Source organism: Nerophis lumbriciformis, linkage group LG04, assembly GCF_033978685.3.
Source record: "Nerophis lumbriciformis linkage group LG04, RoL_Nlum_v2.1, whole genome shotgun sequence".
NCBI lineage: Eukaryota > Metazoa > Chordata > Actinopteri > Syngnathiformes > Syngnathidae > Nerophis > Nerophis lumbriciformis.
Window position 1 is genome coordinate 28,471,963 of NC_084551.2, and position 27,296 is coordinate 28,499,258.

Below are 27,296 nucleotides of genomic sequence, written 5' to 3' on the forward strand. Positions count from 1 at the left end.
TCTTTAACTCAGTTATTAAAAAATACCAAGCACACATCATATGCTACAATCAAATGCCTTTACTTTTTTAACCTGCAAGCAAGTAACTCCTGAACCTGAATGCCATTGTGATGATATCACAAATTCATCATTTTTATCCCCTGGTTTCTCTCTGTAAAGAAAATTGTTTGTAGAAAGCACATGTGGTTTGGAGACCAGTCAACGTTTGCCTAGCTGGTGGTAAACATACAAGACAAGGAATGCAGTCTGCTTCACACTGGGGAGTGTTGAAGTAGAAAGTAGCCATTGCCTCGTTGGCTGCTTCCCACATGTCATTGACCTCAGTTTCTCCAAGCGTTCATGTCAACATTTTATTCATTTCCTTTGATATGTTTGTTGTGAAAAAAACTAAAATGTCCAAAGCTAAAAATTAAAGTGTGTCAAAACATGCACCTCCAATGTAGTAGCTGTGCTATTAACATATATATATATATATATATATATATATATATATATATATATATTTTTTTTTTTTACAAATTCACCACATGGTATTTGTGGTGTATTTGTTTTTGGTGTATATACTGTTAATAAGTAGGAACCCATGACCCAGAGCCACAGCAGCCGCGGCACACCAGAGCCCCCAGTGCAGAGGGCTCCTGCTGAGGAAACGCTGGAAATAACGCCATAATTCTAAGATATATTAAGAGGATCAAATAAATGAATAAAATATATTAATAATGTACAATATAAAACGCATAAATATCACATACATGTGTAGTTAAAAGAGTTAAAAAGATAATACAAATGATAAGATATGATGAATATGAAGATGAATAAGAATATTAATTAAACACTAAGTTAAAAATGTGGGTCTTTAGCTTGTTTTTAATAACATAACATTCTCTGCAGCCCTGAGGACCTCCGACAGTGCTGCTCCACAAATGGGGGGGTGTAATAATGGAATGGCGCTTCCTCGTGGGTGTGGGCCTGGACTATGAAAATAATTAGGAGACCTGAACCGGAAGTGAAACAGTGAAATAGTAAGCGTCAAGTAGCACTACTGCTAAATGCTAAACGAGAAATAAAAAGTAAGAATATAAGAAAAACAATGACATTCATGTCAGCTCTCACTGTGATGCAGACTGATGGGATGTTTGTATCTTTCAGCACACCACTTGGGTTCCCAATAGAACAATTTAAAAACGGGTTACATAGGCTGATAATTTGGCTGCTGATGTATGCGGTAACATCCATCCATCCATTTCCTACCGCTTGTCTCCTTCGGGGTTGTGGGGGGGCTGTGTGAGTGTCTCTGTGAGTAAGGCGTTGTGTTACTTAAAATATTTCATCTGTGTTAGCTCCTATAACAATATTGCTATCGTCTGGTTATTATGCGAGTCACGGCATGTAAATGGTTTTTTTTTTAAAGCTGAATTGGTGACCCCCCCTATACATGCATTGTTAGCCGCCTCGTACTGGCAGTTTTTCACGATTTAGAACGCACTTTAAGCAGAAAAATGTGTGTTTGGAGTGTGGTAAAGAATCTTTGATGTGTTGTCCCCCCAAAAATGCAGGTCCCCTTTAAACATCAATGTTTGACCCCATAAGTTGAATTGACTTCAAATGTCTCACACATTTTAAAGCCATAAACAAAACAACCACTTTAACTTTAGGGTGTTTTGGCCGAATCACAACTAAATTTGGGGCAAACCTTCAGGGGTCTGACACGCACATGTGTGTAAGATTAGAGCAACATTGGTTGGAAAACATGGCTGCCATCAAGCAAAGCGTTTGTGCAGGGACGCAGGCGTGACTTTAGCAACTATTTGCCCATAAAGCCAAAGCATTGTGATTACATAGGGTGCACCACAAATGTTATTAACAGTCATTTTTGGTCTGGCATAAGCTACAAATATAACATAATCGAGTTTTCTTACGTTTAGTAACATATTTCATCTTCTCCTCAGCTACAGGCATTCATACCGCACGTGCTCACTTACTCAAGGGAAAATACCTTTGCCTTCTCATACGCTTATTTAGATTATTCCCTCTAGTCGAGGGGATTTAACAAGCCTGATGTTACACTGTGAAGTGGTGCATTATGCACAATGAATCCTGCCACCGATACCTTTTTAAAATTCATATTCACTGAACACACATTCAAAGACCTCCTTGAAGTATCCTATAGATGCCAGTCTATGGAGTCTAGAAATATGATAAGAGGAGATTAGTTGAAGAAATGTGTGAGAAATGGTCCACAGAGACAGTGTCAGTGTTAGGAACTGACTGATTTGTAAGCACAGCAACAACATTGTTTTTACTTAATTCTTCTTACAAATTAGTTAAGTAAAAGATGAGATGTCAAACTGGTGCAGTTGGTTATCGTTTGGCTGAAAGCGAAAAACAGGATCAAAACGAATCCTAAACGCCACTTCTTCACCTCTCTAATAAAATTGCATTTTCAGACAAGTGGAGCTGCACTCCCCTGATGCCAGACACACTGTGGTGCTGCGCTGTCCAGACCAACCATCTGCCCTCACTTGGTTCTCCGCCATGCATGCTGTCACATCCACACTGGCCCAGGTCGCTTTTAAAGTCATATAGCCTTTTGCTGCATAATATGTGTATCTAAGTTGGTGTAAGTATGTATATAAACCGTCATGTCGCCTGATCACAGCGGGCACTGGCTGAGGTCATCCATCACAAAACGAGGTCAGGGGTTGCTGGCAGCAAAGAGATAAGACATCTGGGATGGCTAGCTGGGAAGGTAAGCAGGTGTGTGTGTGCGTGTGTGTGCGTGTGTGTGTGTGTGTGTGTGTGTGTGTGTGTGTGTGTGTATGCATGTCACATGATGTGTTTGTGTGTCAGTTGTACACTTTGCAAAACCGGGGGTTTCATATATGTTTTTAATTTTTTTCATTTTGAAATGGATTACTGTATCATAAGGCGCCTATCTTAAGCCATTATGGAGCTATTAAAGTATACAGTAATAGCTCAGTAATCCATTCCGAATTATACAAAAGCCAAAGCAATTCTTCCTATAAGAAATTAATCTGTTCCAAACGCTTAACATGTTTTATAGAGAATAATTGTAGTCTTTCATGATGAAAACAATGTAAAAGTACATACAAATGGCAAATTAAATTAACTAATAAATATTCAACTTTTTTTTTTTTTTATATTTTTTGGACTTGTTGGCAAAGATGGCGATGAATGCAAACTCCACCTGTACATGTTGCTATACAATCTTTCTTAACCCTTGTGCAATCTTAAAGTACCAGTAGACTGGAACAACGAGTTGCCTCTATATTAAAGCTATTATCATGTATATCTGATTTATTACAACAGAAGACTTCCAAAGTGTGCGAATAAATAGATATGATCAAAATAGTATCAATCTCACGGAGATTCCCGAGCCATTTTGAAAAAATAATGAGGAAGCAAGTCACGTGGTCGCATGACGTCACACTAGGAACCGGAGCCCTTCCCAATCAACAACAAGTGGTGCAGACCTTGGGAAAAATTATGATCCAGAACCTTATATTTTGAGGCCGAACACAAAGAGGATGAGCAATAAGTTTTAGAAGCTGAGTGCTAAACGGATGCAGCTTTATTTTGACACTAGAGCATCAACAGCGTTGCTAGGTGATGAAAATACAAACTAACCATCTGGTTTAATGAATACAGTGAAACACAATTAAGCATATAAAGTCAACTTGTTTTTCCACTCTACTGGTACTTTAAGATTGATTATTCACATTTACTCTTTGGACCCAAAAGGGACCCCCTCATAAGTGTCATAAGTCAGTAATAAACTAATATTTTTACTTTCAATGCTAGAAATATTTTTAACAACTTCAGATCTATGTATTCGCATAAAGTTGATAACAGTTTATTTTTATAATCGGAAAAAGCAAAATATGCAATATTACTAAACTTAAGCTGCAGATTGTAATATTTGAGGTTGGATAATTACAGCCTTGAATAGGTCAATAATTCATGATAACATTGATTTTGATACAATAGACAAGTTGACAAAACGATTATTTTTAAAGTGCTCACTGAGCGAGAATGAGTGAGAAAACAGGAAGGACTTGGTTGAGTTACAATATTTTCTTGTTTTTCAATCGCCAATAATAATATTTATTTGGTTTTCATGGAAAAAGCTTGGCAATATACCAGGATTACAGTCTCGAAAAAAAAGCAGTTATAATTAGAGTAAATGGGGTCGAAAAAGTTCTTAAGAGAGAGTGTATATACTTTACGTTCATATCCTGTTCTAACGACGTTGCAATCAAAAACACAATCCAATTTTATTAAAATAATTCCCTGGCGAAATTTTATATTGTAAAATCATATCACTTAAGGAACACGTGTTTGTCACCTTTTTTTATTAAAATGATGTTATTCCCAACTTTGTTTGGCCCCATCTTTAGCAGTTGTAAAAAAGCACAACGATTGAGTCACCATAGCACGGGGATCTTTGTTTGGGCCGAAGACCAGTTTATTAGTTGCAATGTTTTGGCGTGGTATACGCAAACCAAGGCAAAATGTTGGCAAAAATGTGTCTCGAAAACCGAATCGTACGAAAAGTGAGTCGTAGGAAAACCGAGGTACTACTGTACTTTTTAAAATGCTTTCTGCATGAAATGTCTGAGTGTCATTTACATGAATCATTTGTTTTGCTCATTTTCACACTTTACACCCTCTTTATGGTGAGGCAGAAGTTAATCCTACAAGCACTGAATTACAGGTTCGTTAAAGCATTTTCATGACATCCACTTGCACAAACACACAAACACCTACTCAGTGGCCTAGTGGTTAGCAGAGGTGGGTAGAGTAGCCAGAAATTGTACTCAAGTAAGAGTACTGTTACTTTAGAGATTTATTACTCAAGTAAAAGTAAGGAGTAGTCACCCAAATATTTACTTGAGTAAAAGTAAAATTATGTTGTGAAAAAACTACTCAAGTACTGAGTAACTGATGAGTAACATACACACTCATGTCATAAATATATATATATATATATATATATTATATATATATATGTATATATATATATATATATATATATATACATACATACATACATACATATACATTGATATATACAGTTTATTATTTATATGTATTTATATTGCTGTTTTTGTTTACATGTTAAAGGTGTTTTAATGAATATACATGCATGTTTAACATATAGATTCCTTTCTTTCATGAAGACTAGAATATAAGTTGGTGTATTACCTGATTCTGATGACTTGCGTTGATTGTAATCAGACAGTAGTGATGATAACGTCCACATTTTCAAATGGAGGAGAAGAAAAGTTCCTTCTTTCTGTCTAATACCACATGAAAGTGGTGGATTTTTGGCATCTTATTTGATCCAGCTTCCATATTCGTTTTTATACACTTTACAAGAAATATATTGGCGTCAAACTCCGTAGCTTGCTAGCTTGTTTGCGCTGGCTTTCGGAGACTCTTGTTTTGAAAGCGCAAGCGCGATGGAGCGGCACTTTTATTGTGAAGACAGGAACGTCCTCATGTGCGGTCAGTCTTTAGGCTTTGGACGGGATGTACGGTGGAAATAAAAAAGTATATTTTTTCCTTCACACTTTTGATTGATTGATTGGAACTTTTATTATTAGATTGCACAGTACAGTACATATTCCGTACAATTGACCACTAAATGGTAACACCCCAATAAGTTTTTCAACTTGTTTAAGTCAGGTCATGTGACCACCTGGCTCTGTTTGATTGGTCCAACGTCACCAGAGACTGCATCTGATTGGTGGAACGAAGTGAAACGTCACCAGTAAGGCAGGCACTTTGAAGGTCTGTCTGACAGACCAAAACAAATAAAGCGTGCATTAACAGATCAATAAAAATTAGTAGCGAGTAGCGAGCTGAATGTAGATAAAAGTAGCGGAGTAAAAGTAGCGTTCCTTCTCTATGAATATACTTAAGTAAAAGTAAAAGTATGTTGCATTAAAACTACTCTTAGAAGTACAATTTATCCCAAAAGTTACTCAAGTAGATGTAACGGAGTAAATGTAGCGTGTTACTACCCACCTCTGGTGGTTAGAGTGTCCACCCTTTGATCGGTAGGTTGTGAGTTCAAACCCCGGCCGAGTCATACCAAAGACTATAAAAATGGGACCCATTACTTCCCTCAGCATTAAGGGTTGGAATTGGGGGTTAAATAACCAAAAATATTTCCCGGGCGAGGCTACCTCTGCTGTTCCCCTCACCTCTCAGGGGGTGAACAAGGGGATGGGTGAAATGCAGAGGACACATTTCACCACACCGAGTATGTGTGACAATCATTGGTACTTTAACTTAACTTACTCACAATTTTTTTATTTTTTTTTATTGCCCAAATAAAGTTTCCAATATTTTATTGTCAAATGCAAAACATTATTGCTGCTTTAGCAATAGATTCTCGTTAAGTTCAAAAGGTGACCCTTGATCCAATAAAACCCTGAAATCCAAACTTCAAAGAGTAGCTTAGGATTCCATAGCTGGGCTGCAGATAAAAATCCTGAAAGAGTAGTTATGAAGAATTGTAATGTTGAATGCCAAGCGGTGTTGTTTGGCATATATGCACGTGAGCACTGGTTTACGGGATTAACTGTGTGTGTTCTGAACAAAAAGGTTTTAAGTGATGTTCAAGGAAGAAAATGTCTTAACCGCGTACGCATGCAACAGCACCAGAAATGAATTAGCATTTTGAGCAGACAACCATCATCCTCTGACATTCACTATAAGAAAGGTGATGTCTGCACAGAAGCACACTGACTTTTCTTAGTTCAATAGACATTTTTTAAACTGTTGATGATGTCTGTTGTGCTCAGGAAAGAATAATGCAGTGTACTTTGACAACAAAGCAAACTTAACTAAAACAAAAAAGACATATCTGGAAGGAGGAAAGGAGTGCACTGCTAACATTTGTCTGGAATTCTGTTTTTAAAATCACTGATCAAACATTGGAATTTTTTTGTTACTGTATTAGATTCTCTATAATGGACAAACTCAACGTGTCATGAATGAACTTTTTGTGTCCTGTCATTTGTGTGGAGAAATAAGATACAGTATTTTCAATGCAGATATCAACAACAGTGTCATATTGCAAAAGTCAAAAGTTAGAATGCTGAACTGTTCTGCTAAAGTCCCGACAGCCTGTCCTAAATCTCTCGCTGTATAAGTCTGATGTGACATTATCTTGGCAAAGGAGGTTATATTGTCATTGGAACGGAAAATTAACAATACAATTGTCCACAGTGATACTACAAATGTTTATCGATTTGATACCAAGTAAAAAAAAGACCACTATTGTCAAAACTGATATTGATATTATTTACTTGCACTTTTTTCAAGATCATTGAATGATTTTATGTTTACAAGAATACAACATATTAGGAAAGCAAAAACAATATTTGTGTCAACAAACCAAAACCATTTTTGAACAATTGAACAATATATAAATGCACTAATAAATAAAACAATTATAATCAATAAACAAATATTACATCGATAACAAACAATGTACAACAATGTAACAATATCAACAAACATAATTACAGTAATAAAAAATAAGTCAACAAAAGCAAAAAAATTTCAAGGTATTGGTATTTTTTCTGTGTTCAGCACTTATTCGCTTAGGGGCCCTATGTTCTTATTTGTGCTCAAATGTTTTTTTACGTCCTTGAAGTTATGCAGATTTCTGAAGTCTGGAATGAAGGCGGGCTTATTACTAATGAGGCGGACTTTGCCGTGACAGCTTTTTTTTTTGGGCTATGTAAAAAAAATATGTGTGCAAAGGGGGTGCATGACAGCTGAAATTATGATATTAACTGTCAAAAAAATCTATTGAATCAATTGACAGACGCTACATTATATGAGCATTTTCTACTATATAGTCACATATTTCAATGATGGCCTCACCAGCCGAACTCATTGTATGTACTGAATGTTCATTGGTCCCAGGATGTCCAAGCACGGCCAATATATGTGCGGTTACCTATTGCTTTGGTCACAATCTTCTCCTCCACTCAAGTAGGTGAAACAACAATGTGCATTTTGTTTTTTGATATTTAATGTAGAATGGCATTACAGTCCTTTTATCCTCATCTTAATGGATGTTTGCCATAATAATATATTTGATAGCTCTATGAGAGTCCCTTTGATAATTTTTGTTTGTGTGGTGTACACTGGGCATATATTTCCCCCGTTAGCCTGTATGTCGATGTGTCATCCAACTGATAGGGCAAAATATATTTTTGACAAATACAAACCCCGTTTCCATATGAGTTGGGAAATTGTGTTAGATGTAAATATAAACGGAATACAATGATTTGCAAATCATTTTCAACCCATATTCAGTTGAATATGCTACAAAGACAACATATTTGATGTTCAAACTGATAAACATTTTTTTTTTTGCAAATAATCATTAACTTTAGAATAAAACGCCAGCAACACGTGACAAAGAAGTTGGGAAAGGTGGCAATAAATACTGATAGTTGAGGAATGCTCATCAAACACTTATTTGGAACATCCCACAGATGTGCAGGCTAATTGGGAACAGGTGGGTGCCATGATTGGGTATAAAAACAGCTTCCCAAAAAATGCTCAATCTTTCACAAGAAAGGATGGGGCGAGGTACACCCCTTTGTCCACAACTGCGTGAGAAAATAGTCAAACAGTTTAAGAACATTTCTCAAAGTGCAATTGCAAGAAATTTAGGGATTTCAACATCTACGGTCCATAATATCATCAAAAGGTTCAGAGAATCTGGAGAAATCACTCCACGTAAGCGGCATAGCCGGAAACCAACATTGAATGACCGTGACCTTCGATCCCTCAGACGGCACTGTATCAAAAACCGACATCAATCTCTAAAGGATATCACCACATGGGCTCAGGAACACTTCAAAAAAACACTGTCACTAAATACAGTTTGTCGCTACATCTGTAAGTGCAAGTTAAAGCTCTACTATGCAAAGCGAAAACCATTTATCAACAACATCCAGAAACGCCGCCGGCTTCTGTGGGCCCGAGATCATCTAAGATGGACTCATGAAAAGTGTTCTGTGGTCTGGCGAGTCCACATTTCAAATTCTTTTTGAAAATATTCGACATCCTGTCATCCGGACCAAAGGGGAAGCGAACCATCCAGACTGTTATCGACGCAAAGTTCAAAAGCCAGCATCTGTGATGGTATGGGGGTGCATTAGTGCCCAAGGCTTGGGTAACTTACACATATGTGAACGCACCATTAATGCTGAAAGGTACATACAGGTTTTGGAACAACATATGCTGCCATCTAAGTGCCGTCTTTTTTATGGACGCCCCTGCTTATTTCAGCAAGACAATGCCAAGCCACATTCAGCACGTGTTACAACAGCGTGGCTTCATAAAAAGTCCAGACCTGTCTCCCATCGAAAATGTGTGGCGCATTATGAAGCGTAAAATACGACAGCGGAGACCCCGGACTGTTGAACGACTGAAGCTCTACATAAAACAAGAATGGGAAAGAATTCCACTCTCAAAGCTTCAACAATTAGTTTCCTCAGTTCTCAATCGTTTATTGAGTGTTGTTAAAAGAAAAGGTGATGTAACACAGTGGTGAACATGCCCTTTCCAAACTACTTTGGCACGTGTTGCAGCCATGAAATTCTAAGTTAATTATTATTTGCAAAAAAAAAATAAAGTTTATGAGTTTGAACATCAAATATCTTGTCTTTGTAGTGCATTCAATTGAATATAGGTTGAAAAGGATTTGCTAATCATTGTGTTCCGTTTATTTTTACATCTAACACAATTTCCCAACTCATATGGAAACGGAGTTTGTAAAACCTGTGTGGATATGGGTAGTGTCAGCGCCTATTTCGTTCTCAATATGCTGATACGCTGAGGAAATGGGTTCCAACATTAGAACGGTGAATTGCGATTTTTGGCATTGTATGTGCATCAAACACATGGGGTGGTATTTGCTTGGCACAATGTAATGCATTACTGGTAATGATTTTTTACTTTGAGTATTGATATGGTAATAACGTGGTTTAGAAGTGACGTGGGTTGGCTCATAGAATTGCACTCTGCACTGAAAGATGGTGATGTGCGTACATGGAAGAGAATGCAGTGCGTCAGGTTGGATGCAACATGGAGTCATGCTGAACAAAATGTGGCGGTAATTTTACTGTTGGCCTTGGCTTGCCATCAAAATAATTAATTTGGGAGGATAGCCATCTTGTACCGGGGATTTTCCATTTGGTCGTGGTAACGCTGAAACATTTAATTCCGCAGCAGTAATTGGTCCCTCTAACTCTAACGCAGTGGACTGATCAACCGAGGGAATGTCCAGCTTGGCAAAACAATTATCTAGGTCAGGTGTTGAACAATAGGCAGATGAGTAGAACAGAAATAGAAATCCTTAAATACATTAATGATCTCAAGATCATCTGTAACCAACTATACCTGAATCCGGTTGAATACGCGTAATATAATGGAATGCTGATATATATACAGTATATAGTTAATGAGCTAATAGTTTACCAGCTTTATCACCATGTTCGTAGAACTGAGATCTTGAATGGAGCGTTTGTTCAGTCGCACGGTCTGTCGCAAGGACAAACGTTCTGCCTGTAGACAGTCTTTCCTTATAAGTGTCTAGGTTTTGAGAGGAAGCGTACAAGTTATCTAACAGAGATATGCGTCGTGTCAAACTCGTCAATTTATTCTACCTGGGTTTTTTCTCATACCTTGTATAGAATATACAAAATATGTGTCATCATCTTAGTGGGGAGTGTAAACATTTACGATGTGTTGGAAATCTGGCCAGTGAAGAAAACATACCTCCCATTGGGATCAAGAATACTCCTCGAGTGTACAAATGGAACAGATTTGTGTAGCAAAATAGAAACTCTCCTTAATTTGCCCAAAATGAAGAGTGGTAAGTCTGTTTTATCCATCTTCTCCTGAGCCTAAAGTGATCAGAAGGTTTAAGATGAGTCTCTTGCAAGAAGATTACATGGGCGCCAAGATGATGGAGATGATGTAATGTCTTACTTCGTTTTATAGGAATATTAAGCCCTTTGTTATTAAAACTGGTAAACCTAACACCACACCCGCCACATGCTGTTAAATTAGGCTGGGTCATAGCAAAAAGATGCAAACATCAAATATACTGTATATACAAGTCTGTGGTAAAACTATAAATAAAATATAAGCTTGACTGATGCAAAGAAAAGATAAACAAAACAATTCAAAATCAATACTTTTAAATATAACATTGGGTGCCAGTTCCAGGATTAACTACATTGCTCCATAAAAAAAAAATCAACAGCTGTGAGAAATGTCTATATTACTTAAAGGAAAACTGGTTTTGTGTAATAAAATTAAATCCAAGCATTTAATAAAGTCAAATACAAATAAGGCAACAAGAGACGTATCACACACTTCTCTTTTGTAAGATAAATCTGTACAGCAGCTATGAGCATTTATATCAACAATACGATTTGCCCTAGTGGCTGTACAGGACAGATTTTTAAAAAAAAAGTTCCTTTTTTTTTTTTTTTTTTACAAATCAATTTTTTATTTTTTTTAATCGATTTAGAATCCTTACAAGTAAGAATCGCGATTTGTTCGATAATCAATGTTTTATTACACCCATACTGGCATGCCTCCTAGATCAAATCTAGGCTAACTCCCATTTTAATGTTTTTGTCCACAAAGTTCGCTACCTTTTCTTGTTTCATCGAATCTGTGAGTCTGGCCTTTGGATAAAATGACACGCAACGTCGACAGAAAGAATTGGGACATGAATGCAGCCTTCTCTTCACCACAGCAAAGGCGGCTCGCCTCCGATCCACAGCCGGAGTAAAGTGGAAAAAATCTAAATCCTCTTGCCCATATACGATAGCGCAGAAGCCTCACCCACCTGTCGTAGAATCTGGTTCTGGACTTGAAATAAATTCACACGTACAACGAGCGGTCGACGAGGTTCGCCATCTTTAGGTGTAGGGTCTGGTGAGCAAGATCCAACATGGGTTTGTCGTCAAGCTTCAGCACCTCTTGAAAGAATTGAGCGGTGAACTCAGTCGGACGGGAGACCTCACAGCCCTCAGGAAGGCCCACCACTTGGACATTATTCCACCTCGAGCAGCCCTCCACATCATCGCATATTTTAGAGAGGAGATTCACTGTGGCAGTTAGCTTGCCTCCGCGATTATGGAGTTCGGTTAGCTCGTTAGCATTAGCATTGGCAGCGAGCTCCAGGCTAGCAATGCCGACGCTATGAGAGAAAGTTCTCCAATGACTCCATAACAGCCGCTATCTCTCCTCTGACAACGACTCGCATTTCGTCCATCTTCTGATTTATGCTCCTAAAAATGGCCAGAGTTGACGACCGACTCCTCCATGATATCTGGATCCAGAAACGCACAAAGCTTGGAGTGGCCTGGCTTGTTGAATTTCCCTCAGCCGGACATAGCGGCATTCACAGGCGCAATTTACAAAAAAGAAGCTGTGGACGACAGATTAGTAAAAGTATGGTAGAGTTGACGGCTGGAGTGCCAATAAAACATATAAAAGGTCACATTTCCACGGTGCCTCCGCAAAGCACGCCCTGCACTGTCCATGCTCAACCGGAAGTCTCTACTGCATTTAAACTCCAAGTGCAATGTAATGTTTCACCTTCCAAAGTCGCCTGACTTATCGCAGCTTCAGAAATGTATAAAAGAAAAAGTACTTATGTCGATGGGAGAAGGCCAGTTTTGACCGAGAACGGCCACATTTAAAAAAAACAAAAAAATTTTTTTCTGTCGTTCACAATCATCATAAGAGACAAGGACACGTCTTTTTTTAGGATTCCAAAGATTATTTTTAAAAACCGCTTGCAAGATGCAGCTAATGGGAATCACCATTGTAGCCTTCAAAGGCCTACATCAATGTTTTATATACTCACTGCAAGGATATATATATATACTGTATATATGTATATGTATATATATATATATATATATATATATATATATATATATATATATATATATATATATATATATATATTTATTTATATATAATTTAGTATCAGACATGATCTTCACAATATTTAATATGTACAATATTTACCGTATTTTGGTCATTTTATGAATTACCTGAACTTATTTCCTCAGTGCATTTCTGTCCATTCCCATAGCAGCGTACATCCGACTTCCGGAAACAAACGTGTGTGTGTTCTAATCATGGCAAACTTGGTAATAGACAACAAAATGGCTATTTTTGGACAAATGAGGGTTTACAAACATATGTTTTTTTTAACCTGAATATACAGATGATGAACTGCTGGTTATAGAAGCGAGAATGAGAAGGTAAAATGTTTGAGGCTGAGAGAGTGAGGTTGGCGTAACTTGACGCTGCAAATGTGGAACTTGGAGCCAAGCTATGCGGACATAAATGGAGTGCTTACACAAAATAAACTCGGAAAAAAACCTTCCCTGGCCAGCTGGACCAAACAGACAACTGTCCATCGAGTGAGTCACTTTAATATTGATCATGATACATGCCGCACATTATGCTTGTTATTACAACTACATGTATTGTTGAGACAAACAAAACATGAAATGTGGGCTAATGCTTTACAGATACTGTAATATGATTGTTCATGTTTTTCACTCAGTACAGATTTGTGGGATTGTGAGCTATAGGCAAAATTCCAAAAAAGGGCAGTTCCCCTTTAAGGGTTGCTCCACCCAGAGCGCGGATCTTGGATGAAGGTGCACGGTGGCAGACATCTGTTAAGGGGATTCTGGCCGCGCAGCTTTTTTCACTTAAACATATGGGAGTATACGGTCCTCCGTGTCCTGACCTGTTAATCTAGTCATGTCTTGTTTTCTGTTTGTCATAGTTCTCCTATCTTTAAGGTCTATTTCATTTGGTTTCTGTTTACTTACAGCACCGATTAATCGCACCTGCCTCTGATTTGGTGATCAGGAGGCTCACCTGATCTTGATTACTAATCAGAGAGCTTTATATTCGAGTGTCACCCTGCCAACTTTGCAGGTCCACTGTTCGCCGTTTGCGTCTGTTATGTTGTTGTTCACACAACTATTTAGATTTTAGGCCTTGCTATGTTACATGCTAATTTAGCCTCAAGCTTCACATGCTCTTTCCCAGCGGCACAATCTCCTTTTAGTATTTTGCCTTGCTTAAAGGATTGAGAAGACTTGTCCTACCTGCACGCTGGCTTCTGCCTGTCCTTCCGCATCCTGGGAACACAACGATCGTTACAAAGCGAACCACAAACTTACCACTTTGTTTGTAAACAATTTTATTATGCATGAATAAAACAGTGCCAACAATCTAACAGTATTAACAACTAAAACACACAGATGTTTGTAAAAATGAAAATAATGCTGCTTGCGAATGCTATATTGATCCGATACCAATACAACTCTTGATATCAATACTATCAATATTTGTATCGATCCGTCCACTTCTACTACAACAAGGGTTTCGAAGTGTATGTCTCCCCAGAGACAGCAGCTTGAGAAAAAAAAATAAAAATTTAAACTTGCAAAGCTAGCTTGAGTTACTTTTGAAGGCAACATTTATATTTTTTCTGTTCAGTAAAAAAGAGAAAAATCTCCACAAAATATGCTCCAAAAATGTGTTTTTCAGAGCGTAACGGGTGACCCCGAGTTACTGTATTATAATTCTTGAAGGGAGCCTACTGTACTGCATCTAACTAAATATAAATATATGTAGAGGAATGGGGCATTATTTACATATTTGGATTTTGTACCACTTTCTCAATGTGTGTGCAAATAATACAGGAATTGTGTTTTGTGCAGATGTTGGCTATTTTATTTATTAACATGTGGTGATACAAATACATATTGTCAAACTCTATGGAGGAAGGGAATGTTCTCTACTGAACAGCAAGTCATGTGTTTGTGCAGCAAAGTGAGAGTGAGAAGCAGTGCTGGAAGCCTGTGCTGGTGGTGATGACAGAGAAAGACCTGCTGCTCTACGACAGCCTGCCACCAAGCACTGATGCCTGGCAGAGCCCAGCACACACGTATCCACTTCTCGCCACGCGGTGGGTCCAGCTTTACTACCACACAGTCACGCAATGCAAAATGGATGCTCTGATTGAAACAATGTTTGTGTTTGTCCAGTCTGGTGCACTCCGGGCCTGACAGAGGTTCTCCTTTCTCGGGCACCGAGCTCTTCTTTGCCACTCGGACCGGCACACGTCTCGGCATAGAGACTCATCTTTTCCGAGCCGAAACCAGCAAGGATTTATCGCTGTGGAGTCGACGAATAGTCAACGGATGTCACTCTTCAGCTGAGATGATCAAAGAAGTCAGTACCAGTGAGTACCCACGCCGACATGTATTAAATTACTACAATTAGGGATGGTCCCATCAGGGGTTTATGCTGCCGATTCCGATAATAATTATCCCTTAGTGAGATCAGCCAATACCAATACCCATCACATGAATTGACTGAAAATGTTTCCATTTATTTATGGTGAGTGCTATTAACTGTGTAACAATATCAACACAATATGTAAACTGTTTCCTTATTTTCTTGTATTACATACAACTCTTTGAGCAAAACAAAGTCAATAGTATGCAATAACTAAACAAAATCAATAACAATTATCTATTACACATTGAAATGCTTTTTGCCCTCAATGTTCTCCTGTGTCCAAGGAATTGTTCTCAGATTTTGTAAAATAAAATATAAAATACAAATAATTGTAAGAAAATAAAAAGTATTAAACTAATGAATCATATACTGATATTACCATTGGTGTCTACACCACTAATTTATGGATCGATCCTCTTACATGCCGTGTTCATCTGGCTGCGGCAATACTGACACACCAATTGTTGTTGTTATATTATGTTCTCTCTAACTCTTATTAATTTACTTGTTGCTTAGCTCGCATGCCTTCTCCTGGTTGTGCTCAGTGTATAACATAGTTTAGCACCGTCCTAATGCTTGATAATGAAACTTAAGAAGTTGAGAAATGCAGTTATTTGCTGTAATGGAGGTGATTATTAATAACTTAAGGGAGTGTTTCCACACTATGGAGATACACAATTAGCTGCTAGCTAGTCACCCGGGGGACTAAAAATAAATGCATTATTAGCCAGAGACGATCGGCGTTTGTGATTGTCAATTAAAGGCATTAATCGGCAATGGCGATCACATACTTTTTCATGAAAATCGTCCGATACTGACCGATGGCCGATCGATCGGCACATCTCTAACTGTTAAAAATATGTGTAAAAGCAGAGGAAAGGAGCTGCACAGGACACTGTTAGAGAGTGTGACGCTTCTTTAGACGTGTTCAGGCATGCTGCAGCAGGGCAGACACTGAGACAGCGGAGGTACGCTACGAGCCTCAAATAAAGCCTTAAACCTCGCTGATGAAGCAGAATAGCAGCAGAGAGCCATATGGAGGATGTTTACAAGCGCATGCTATTTTTAGAAGGGAGAATGGCATTTTAGTGTTAGTAATTGTCAAGGGAATTCCAACACAACCCCATTCATCCTTCTTTTTCCCTTTCCATGCACAAAATGTCCTGGGACTGCACGTCTCCCATAGGTGCCCTCGACCCCCTAGCTCATCTCACAGTGCCAAGTTTTGTGTGTATATAAAACTGCTTGTTTCCCACAGACAACTCTGCCTTTGACATGATGTTTGCGCTCACTAATCCAACACGTCACACTGCTGTTACACGTGTTCAATCATTGATTTCCATTGAATTAAAACACCTAAAGGATGCAGCATGGCAATCAGATTGTTTGTCATGCTTCGTTTGCAGGGAAACTTTCAACTGGTATCAAGTGCCGTGACAAAATGTTGTCTAGACAGAAGGCCATTGTTCAGTTTTAAGGCAGCAATAAAACCGAGAGGTGATTTCTTAATTTGTATTTTGGGGGGGGGGATAGGGAATGTTTGGGCTACTCAAGGACGGTGGGAACAAGAATAAACATTCACATGCTGATGTGGGGAAAACTGTACAACAAACAGCTGCTTCTTTTTTGTATTGATATTATCAATGATAATTCAACACAACTAAAGTAAAACGTGTAAAAATAAGATTTGTATGCACTCAAATACTGTCGTTTCCTTGTACAATAAAAAATATTTAAAAGGTCGTCCAATTTTTAGTTCAGGCTAAATGTTCTTAACCCTCTGGGGACATTTGATTTCATTATCTTCAAAGCCAAACAGGACATAAAAGTCCTTAAGGTTTTGAAGGGCATAAAAACATTGACCGGTCCGCAGCTACAAAAAGGTTGGGGACCACTGATCTATAGAACTGGAGCCTCTTTCCCAGCATATAAAGTGTGGATAAACGATTGTAAAATGATTATGTTGATCACTTTATTTGCATGTTTTTGTCGCTCCTCTCCATGATTACTTTAGAACATTAAGGGCAAAAAAGAAATATAAAGAGTGACCATTTTCGGACTTCTCTGCTCTTCCAGCCCCCTTACATAGACACAATAGCCTGTTTCCTCGTGCTCTTTCAGCATTTTCTTAAGTATCTTGAGGAAAACATCAATAGAAGAGGATGCAAAAAAGAACACTGGCGACTTATTCTCTTTTTCACTGTTTTTTAATCGCTGGGTCTGCTCTTCTTTCTCCGTTTTCTCTCCTCGAGGATGCTCCTGGTTTTAAGAATCACATTTGTCTTGAGCCTTTACATTTTTTTCCACTTAAACTCCAACCAAAACTCTTCTTCTTAAAAGTCAGAATTAATAAACTGTTTCCTGCAAATTACACTCCCCTCGGCTTGGTCCGTCCCATTTTGTCAATTTGACTACAGAGGTCCATATTTTGTTCATGTTCCCATTATTTGGAAATGTATGCAGGCCGTCACTTTATTTTGTTTTTATTGCTAAAATCTGCAATTATGCATCTGGCAGACATATTTGATAATTTCCTCAAATGATGTTTACTTCCGCCTACCTCGTAACCGGAAGTGGGGCGGTAAAAGGTCGACTCTTAATGTGAGAGCCATGTGAAAATGTCATAATTACGACGGTCAGCTGGATTGAAAAAGTACAGATAGCCGTGTCAGTAGTTCAGAATTTTTTATTTTTAGAAATCCCGGTACTTCGTATACATCCTTAGTCACGACCGTGTCTATTTTGCTGGGAATTTTACCTGTAGACATCCTTTTTAGGTCCAGAAATATGAAATGCTGTAAGTGCCAATGTTGTCGGCGTTAGAGGCGCACTTTAAGATTGATGAGCTTACCTTTAAAACACATGCTGATTATATTTGTAAGAAAATGTATGGCTGTTTGAGTTCTCTCTACAGATCAATCCATTGTTTTTCATTTTGGTTAGAAAAATTATCATTTCACAATTGTTACTTCCCATACAAGATTATGCAGATGTTGTTTACCAAAAGACTACTGACTCTAGCCTCAAACCACTCAACATTTTATATAATTATTTGTGCAGATTTGTCCTGTAGTGCCCATTCAGAACTCACCATTGTGTCATGTACCAGGCTGTTAATTGGCTTAGTCATAAATCGAGGCGTCACTTTCACTGGGTGTTGTTTCTTTTTAAATGTATTTACTTACATGTGCCACCATATATAAAACAACTTTTAGTTCAGCATAGAGCTCCCTATTCTCTTAGACATATGAATTATCCATTTTTTACAGTACCGAAAATTCATCGGGATATAGGCCGTAGCTAATTAAAGTTCAAAGCCCCACCTGATGGGAATAATCTCCCTGCTTCTTTAAAGTCCATTACTTCTTTTTTTAATCTTTAAATCAAAGGTATGTTTCAACCTGCAAACAATGTGTTCTTGTTTCTGATTTTCTGGTTTTGAAGTTGTATTATGTTGTTCCTTATGTTGTCCATCCATCCATCCATCTTCTTCCGCTTATCCGAGGTCGGGTCGCGGGGGCAGCAGCCTAAGCAGGGAAGCCCAGACTTCCCTCTCCCCAGCCACTTCGTCCAGCTCCTCCCGGGGGATCCCGAGGCGTTCCCAGGCCAGCCGGGAGACATAGTCTTCCCAACGTGTCCTGGGTCTTCCTCGTGGCCTCCTACCGGTCGGACGTGCCCTAAACACCTCCTTAGGGAGGCGCTCGGGTGGCATCCTGACCAGATGCCCGAACCACCTCATCTGGCTCCTCTCGATGTGGAGGAGCAGCGGCTTTACTTTGAGCTCCCCCCGGATGACAGAGCTTCTCACCCTATCTCTAAGGGAGAGCCCCGCCACCCGGCGGAGGAAACTCATTTCGGCCACTTGTACCCGTGATCTTGTCCTTTCGGTCATAACCCAAAGCTCATGACCATAGGTGAGGATGGGAACGTAGATCGACCGGTAAATTGAGAGCTTTGCCTTCCGGCTCAGCTCCTTCTTCACCACAACAGATCGATACAGCGTCCGCATTACTGAAGACGCCGCACCGATCCGCCTGTCGATCTCACGATCCACTCTTCCCTCACTCGTGAACAAGACTCCGAGGTACTTGAACTCCTCCACTTGGGGCAAGATCTCCTCCCCAACCCGGAGATGGCACTCCACCCTTTTCCGGGCGAGAACCATGGACTCGGACTTGGAGGTGCTGATTCTCATCCCAGTCGCTTCACACTCAGCTGCGAACCGATCCAGTGAGAGCTGAAGATCCTGGCCAGATGAAGCCATCAGGACCAAATCATCTGCAAAAAGCAGAGACCTAATCCTTCAGCCACCAAAACGGATCCCCTCAACGCCTTGACTGCGCCTAGAAATTCTGTCCATAAAAGTTATGAACAGAATCGGTGACAAAGGGCAGCCTTGGCGGAGTCCAACCCTCACCGGAAATGTGTCCGACTTACTGCCGGCAATGCGAACCAAGCTCTGACACTGATCATACAGGGAGCAGACCGCCACAATCAGACAGTCCGAAACCCCATACTCTCTGAACACTCCCCACAGGACTTCCCGAGGGACACGGTCGAATGCCTTCTCCAAGTCCACAAAGCACATGTAGACTGGTTGGGCAAACTCCCATGCACCCTCAAGGACCCTGCCGAGAGTATAGAGCTGGTCCACAGTTCCACGACCAGGACGAAAACCACACTGTTCCTCCTGAATCCGAGGTTCGACTATCCGACGTAGCCTCCTCTCCAGTACACCTGAATAGACCTTACCGGGAAGGCTGAGGAGTGTGATCCCACGATATTTAGAACACACCCTCCGGTTCCCCTTTTTAAAGAGAGGAACCACCACCCCGGTCTGCCAATCCAGAGGTACTGCCCCCGATGTCCACGCGATGCTGCAGAGTCTTGTCAACCAAGACAGCCCTACAGCATCCAGAGCCTTAAGGAACTCCGGGCGGATCTCATCCACCCCCGGGGCCTTGCCACCGAGGAGCTTTTTAACTACCTCAGCAACCTCAGCCCCAGAAATAGGAGAGCCCACCACAGATTCCCCAGGCACTGCTTCCTCATAGGAAGACGTGTTGGTGGGATTGAGGAGGTCTTCGAAGTATTTCCTCCACCGATCCACAACTTCCGCAGTCGATGTCAGCAGAACACCATCCGCACCATACACGGTGTTGGTAGTGCACTGCTTCCCCTTCCTGAGGCGGCGGATGGTGGTCCAGAATCACTTCGAAGCCGTCCGGAAGTCGTTTTCCATGGCTTCCCCGAACTCCTCCCATGTCCGAGTTTTTGCCTCCGCGACCGCTGAAGCCGCACACCGCTTGGCCTGTCGGTACCTGTCCGCTGCCTCAGGAGTCCCATGAGCCAAAAGAACCCGATAGGACTCCTTCTTCAGCTTGACGGCATCCCTCACCGCCGGTGTCCACCAACGGGTTCTAGGATTACCGCCATGACAGGCACCAACTACCTTGCGGCCACAGCTCCAATCAGCCGCCTCGACAATAGAGGTGCGGAACATGGTCCACTCGGACTCAATGTCCAGCACCTCCCTCGTGACATGTTCAAAGTTCTTCCGGAGGTGGGAATTGAAACTCTCTCTGACAGGAGACTCTGCCAGACGTTCCCAGCAAACCCTCACAATGCGTTTGGGCCTGCCAGGTCTGTCCGGCATCCTCCCCCACCATCGCAGCCAACTCACCACCAGGTGGTGATCTGTAGAAAGCTCCGCCCCTCTCTTCACCCGAGTGTCCAAAACATGAGGCCGCAAATCTGATGACACAACTACAAAGTCGATCATAGAACTGCGGCCTAGGGTGTCCTGGTGCCAAGTGCACATATGGACACCCTTATGCTTGAACATTGTGTTCGTTATGGACAATCCGTGACGGGCACAAAAGTCCAATAACAAAACACCACTTGGGTTCAGATCCGGGCGGCCATTCTTCCCAATCACGCCTCTCCAGGTTTCACTGTCGTTGCCAATATGAGCGTTGAAGTCCCCCAGTAGAACGAGGGAATCACCCGGGGGAGCACTCTCAAGTACTCCCTCGAGTGAATCCAAAAAGGGTGGGTACTCTGAGCTGCCGTTTGGCGCGTAAGCGCAAACAACAGTCAGGACCCGTCCCCCCACCCGAAGGCGGAGGGAAGCTACCCTCTCGTTCACCGGGTTGAACTCCAACATGCAGGCTCTGAGCCGGGGGGCAACAAGAATTGCCACCCCAGCCCGTCGCCTCTCACTGCTGGCAACGCCAGAGTGGAAGAGAGTCCAGCCCCTCTCGAGAGGGGCTGGACTCCTTATGTTGTGTTGTTGTAATATATTGTAATCGATTGCAATGGTTTAAGTGAGCGAGTGTGAACAGGTGTGATGTGGGGTGCTGTGCAAGTGGTAGAGCAGTGTGTTTTTGTGTTTGATTCTGTTTTGTTGTAATTAATGTTTTTTGTGTTTCTGTATTTGTGTCAGGACCCCGTTGAAAACGAGATGCTGCATCTCAAGGGGCTATCCTGAATAAAAATGAAATAAAAATTGTATCAGATATTCTAGTGTCAACACTGTGGAAATTGGTATGTAGTATACATAATTCAGTGGAAGTACAGGACTTGTCTATGGATCCAGGTCATTCTGAGGGCATTCAACTGGACTGTTTGGTTTGTCTTGGAAGACTGTTAGTTAGTAGTCTTAATCTAGTCTTAGACTTAGATTGGTCAGATCTAGTGTAGCGGCTGGTGCCAAAACTCCACCATCCTAGCCCAGGCACACCCTCATGGTGTTGGAGTATGAATATTTGGGATTTTGGCACCAGTTGCTAGATTAGATCATGAAGACTCGGATGAGAGGCGGAACATTTTCTAAAACAAACCAAACAGTCTAGTTGTGATCGATAGAATGCCCTGAGAAGTGCAGGATTTGAAACACAAGGGGCTGCAAATAAATAGACAAAAACTCACAAGGGGCGACTTATTAAGTGTAATTCATGTTTGAAATATAGTACTATACTACAGTTTGATTTTATGATAAATAATGAAAAGCACAATGCTTACAGAGTGGATCTAAAGTTTTATACAATCCAATGCCAACATCATGTGCCTTATCATGCCCCGCCTCTTTGCAACTTTTTAATGGAAATGTATTTATTTACCAAAAAGTAATAATAGTAATCAACATATCGAATGCAGCTGAGATAGGCTCCAGCACCCCCCGCGACCCCTTAAGCGGTAGGAAATGGATGGATGGATGGATATTTATGAAAGTCTATTCATGATCAAGCAAACTGCGCTGAGGTGTGACAAAGAAGATCTTTACGACAAAGAAGATCTTTACCCTTTAATACTGCTGCACAAACACTGATGCATGTCCAAACCAAAATGTAGCCCACAACAGTCCTGTATGTTTATAAAGGATTCCACCAGCAGTCCAAAAATAAGTCATGTTTTTCTTGAAAACAAAAAACAATTGAAATACAGAAAACCTGATGAGAAAATTCAATTGTCAGCCTCATGAATATTATACTTGCTGCTCAGCGTGAGAACCAACACAATGTGAACAAACATCTCTGCAGGGCAAAGTAAACATTCATTTGGAATTCACTTTGTATTGTTCAGGTCCCAACCAATTATTGTTAAATGTTCCACATCACTTGGTTGGTAACTGAGTCTTTGCAAACTTTTATATTTTTTACAGTGTGTCGTTATCACATTCAACACGAAGTCAATTAGCTGAAACTAATGAGAAAAAATGACGCCGGTTATTGTTCATTATTGAATTTAACCCCGCTAAAATGTATTTTTTACAACATTTCCAAATTAATGTTGGCACCAACTTTCATTTCTCAAGGGATTAATTACTTTACACCCAATTTAGAGATAATGTTGTTCATTCTGCGTAACAATGTGATAAATCACATGGTTTATTTTCCTATCCCTGTGGTAAAATGTGTTTTTCATCGACTGTTAGTCTATCTTTTAACTGTTGTTTGTCACTACAAGGCAGAGAGCAGATTGTTCTGTTATAAAAACAACGAAACAATCCATCCATCCATCCACCCATCTTCTTACGCTTATCCGAGGTCGGGTTGCGGGGGCAGCAGCCTAAGCAGGGAAGCTCAGACTTCCCTCTCCCCAGCCACTTCGTCCAGCTCTTACCGGGGGATCCCGAGGCGTTCCCAGGCCAGCCGGAAGACATAGTCTTCCCAACGTGTCCTGGGTCTTCCCCGTGGCCTCCTACCGGTTGGACGTGCCCTAAACACCTCCCTAGGGAGGCGTTCGGGTGGCATCCTGACCAGATGCCCGAACCACCTCATCTGGCTCCTCTCGATGTGGAGGAGCAGCGGCTTTACTTTGAGCTCCCCCTGGATGGCAGAGCTCTTCACCCTATCTCTAAGGGAGAGCCCCGCCACCCGGCGGAGGAAACTCATTTCGGCCGCTTGTACCCGTGATCTTGTCCTTTCGGTCGTAACCCAAAGCTCATGACCATAGGTGAGGATGGGAACGTAGATCGGCCAGTAAATTGAGAGCTTTGCCTTCCGGCTCAGCTCCTTCTTCACCACAATGGATCGATACAGCGTCCGCATTACTGAAGAGGCCGCACCGATCCGCCTGTTGATATCACGATCCACTCTTCCCTCACTCATGAACGAGACTCCGAGGTACTTGAACTCCTCCACTTGGGGCAAGATCTCCTCCCCAACCCGGAGATGGCACAATCTAGTTTAACCAAAAATTATTCAAATCAAGACCAATTTGTTTTTCATTTTACAAAGTGACAGCATATTTGTTGGCAAGACTTTATAGTAAGTATACACTATTAGGCATTAATAAAGCATTAGTAAATACTGAATTTATCATTGATGACGCTTATTTCTGACATTACCACTCATTAGTAAGCAGTTTATAAACAGTTATACATGTTTTACTCATTATTAATAAGCTCATAAAAAGCTTAATGTTTGCATTTTTATACTTTATAAATGATTTAGCATTTCTACATGTAGTATTACATAATTTACAAACCAGTTATTTAGGTTTGTTGGATCATTTAGAAAGTGTATGTAAATAAGACTTTTAATAATCTAATTTCTATAGGTCTCATTTACACATACACTTACCCATACAGTAATCATACAGTACTAATGGTTATATTCATAACTGTGTTTATAAACCACATACTAATGAGAACTGTATTCATGTTGTAAATATGCTTTATAAATGATGAATTAAGTATTTATTAATGATTTATTCATGTTAATAGCAGTGGTGTGCCGTCAGGGCCAGCAAGGCCTTCTCTGCTGGCCAAACATAACCAGAAGTCATGATCATAATTAAAGATAAAAGTAATTTTTTATTTACTTTCCCTAAATATCTAACATTATTCATATTCTCTTCGTTTCATGTTATGCTCCTTCCAGTGCTGTTGTTTTTAGGTTAGAGTTTTTATCCAATCAGAATTCAGCTAGCTTATGTTGCCATGCTGTACCAAATCTGCCCGGGGCCTTCAGAATCAGCAATGCGGTCGTTTGTGCACTTTAAGTGAACAGACACATAGAGTTTATAGACAATTGCGATAGCCAATCAGATCACAAGTTGTTGTCAGTAAGGCCTTCGAGCTGGCCTTACGCTGTGATTGGATACTCACTTGGGAGTTTCGAGTGAGTATCCAATCACAAGTTGCGAAAACAGGAAGTGGCACCGGAGCCATAGAAAGCCACAGAAAACTCATCGGTACTCACAAAGAAGGAGAGCAAAATGTTGATTAGGTGGGAGATATTTATTTGCAAGGCCATTTTCAAGAAGGATACTTAAGAGAAACGAGATCTTGTGAGATGAGGTCGGCCGACACCGGAAGCTATCCCGGCGGTGGAATGGTTTGCCCGCCACTTTCACATGAATCAACCGACTACGACCAACTAACGACTACGAGTGGTACAACTGGCTTATTATACGGCATTGATTGTGAGTTCAAATAATTTATTTCTTAATTTTTTCATGTTTCATTTGTTTTATACAATTATTTTAATTTTGACAGTACCACGTAAGATTTGTTTTAATTGCTGAAGCAGGTTTATTGAATGTTGAATGCGCCAAAAAATAGACTGTTTTGTACACTGTTGAGGGGTTTCATTGAACAGTAGTGTGCAAATGTGTTTCTGTATAGTATCTCCAGCCGTGTCCATGTGGTGACATAAATTACGGTATTTTGAGAGGTGAAGTCGGACTAAGTAGGACATCACTGAAAGCCTAGGTGAGACCCGCCACTGGTTAATAGTGTGTACTTATTGTAAAGTAAAGTACTAATAATGATACACACAATTGTCAAAAGATTTGTCAAATATTAGGAAAACAAAATCAAACCAAAAAAAAACTACAAGTGGCAAATTCTTAATATTCTTTATAAATATGTATTGATTAATGTTCAATTGTTTATCCTTTAGCAACATAGCCAATGTTGGAACTTTCTGTTTGAATAGGGATAAGGCACACTGTGTTGACAGGACCTGCAGGAAGGCTGTCTTCACTCCTACCGGCGTGGTGAGCTCTTTAACAAATGTCTCAAGCATTTCTTTTTTCAGTCTGAAATAACAAAATGAACAGAATAAGATTTTCAGCGTTTTTTCTTTAGGGGTCGTCACAGCGATTGTCTCGCTGTGACGACCCGCTGTGTTGGTTTGACCGGGGATCAAACCATCACCCGCTGCCGCAGAAGTGTGGAGGTAATTACACAATCAGGGATTAACACTAGGGTCCAATATTTTATTCTTTCAGTGGTGACAGAGCAGGAAAGGGCTGGGTGTACGCTGCATTTTTGGTTATGAAATTTAATTTTTATTACTGAATAAATCAGGGAAATATACATTTTGAATAATTAAAATATTTATTATTGCCATTAGAAAAGTATTATCCCTACTATTTATTCAGTATTTAATTTGTTTAGTTTAGCTGCTTAGCTGAAAAATGTCATTGTTTTCTAATGGGTACTGTCCCTTAAAAGTGTGTGGGCTGACTGCTGCAGTGGCGACCAGGTGTGGATAAATGTGGCTTGATTTCAAAAACTGATTGAGTATCACGGTTTTTCTGACCGTATACGCTGAGGAGTGTGTATGTCATGTATTCAGTGTATTTCGTGTACGACAAGTGGACCGCGTTGTTGCGTGTATTCGTTTTCATTTGAGAGGGAACGTGAACTATGGTGATCAGGACTGTTTGCCATAATAGAAGAAAATAAGGACTTTAGTGATTTTTGCTGTCCTTTAATTTAAATAAATGTATAGCACTGCAACTAGCGGACTCAGAACTTATTTGAACACTTACTGGAACACGCATCAGCCACAGCCTCTTACTAAGAAAAAAATTAGAAGTGTTTTTTCTTGGAAAACCCTTCATTGGGAATACGTTTACTGGAAAATTCCATATAAATGATGTTGACATTTTATAAACAATTTTTGTATCTCCCCAAAATACAGGAAACATGTTTCCATTTTAGACGTAATATGGGACAAATACTTTTGTTTGTAAAACAGGATAATTCAGTTTTTAAGGGGGCGGTTGGCAACCCATATTTTATGGTATTTGATTTATAGCAACCCATAATTCAATTTGATTCTGATTCTTGGGGTGATCATTTGAATCAGAATGAATTTTTGATTCATAATCAATACTCTTTTAGCAACAAAGCATGCCAATCCGAGATGAACTACAGTAGCACCTCAAATTGCGAGTTTAATTGGTTATGTGACGGAGCTCTTATCTCAAAACGCTTGTATGTCAAATCAACGTCTCCCATTTAAATGAATTGAGATCAATAATTGGTGCTTGGCTTCCAAAAAGAACACCATTTTAACATGTACCTTGCTTTTTAAAAAGAAAAACTACCTTTTTGAACTCTCATATAGAAAAATAATACA

At 40.1% G+C, this 27,296-nt stretch overlaps 1 protein-coding gene across 2 annotated transcripts in view; it reads left to right on the forward strand.

Annotated features, from left to right (window-relative positions):
- sntb1 (syntrophin, basic 1) overlaps nt 1-27,296 on the forward strand; it is a 122,602-nt gene that overhangs the window by 60,509 nt on the left and 34,797 nt on the right. Inside the window, exons 3-6 of one of the 2 annotated variants that reach the window (XM_061951362.1) lie at nt 2,448-2,565; nt 2,660-2,749; nt 14,943-15,082; nt 15,162-15,348. In XM_061951362.1, coding sequence (XP_061807346.1) covers nt 2,448-2,565; nt 2,660-2,749; nt 14,943-15,082; nt 15,162-15,348 — 535 coding nt within the window. Of the gene's footprint in view, nt 1-2,447; nt 2,566-2,659; nt 2,750-14,942; nt 15,083-15,161; nt 15,359-27,296 lie in introns of both variants that reach the window. The other variant, XM_061951355.2, reaches the window with a different exon arrangement.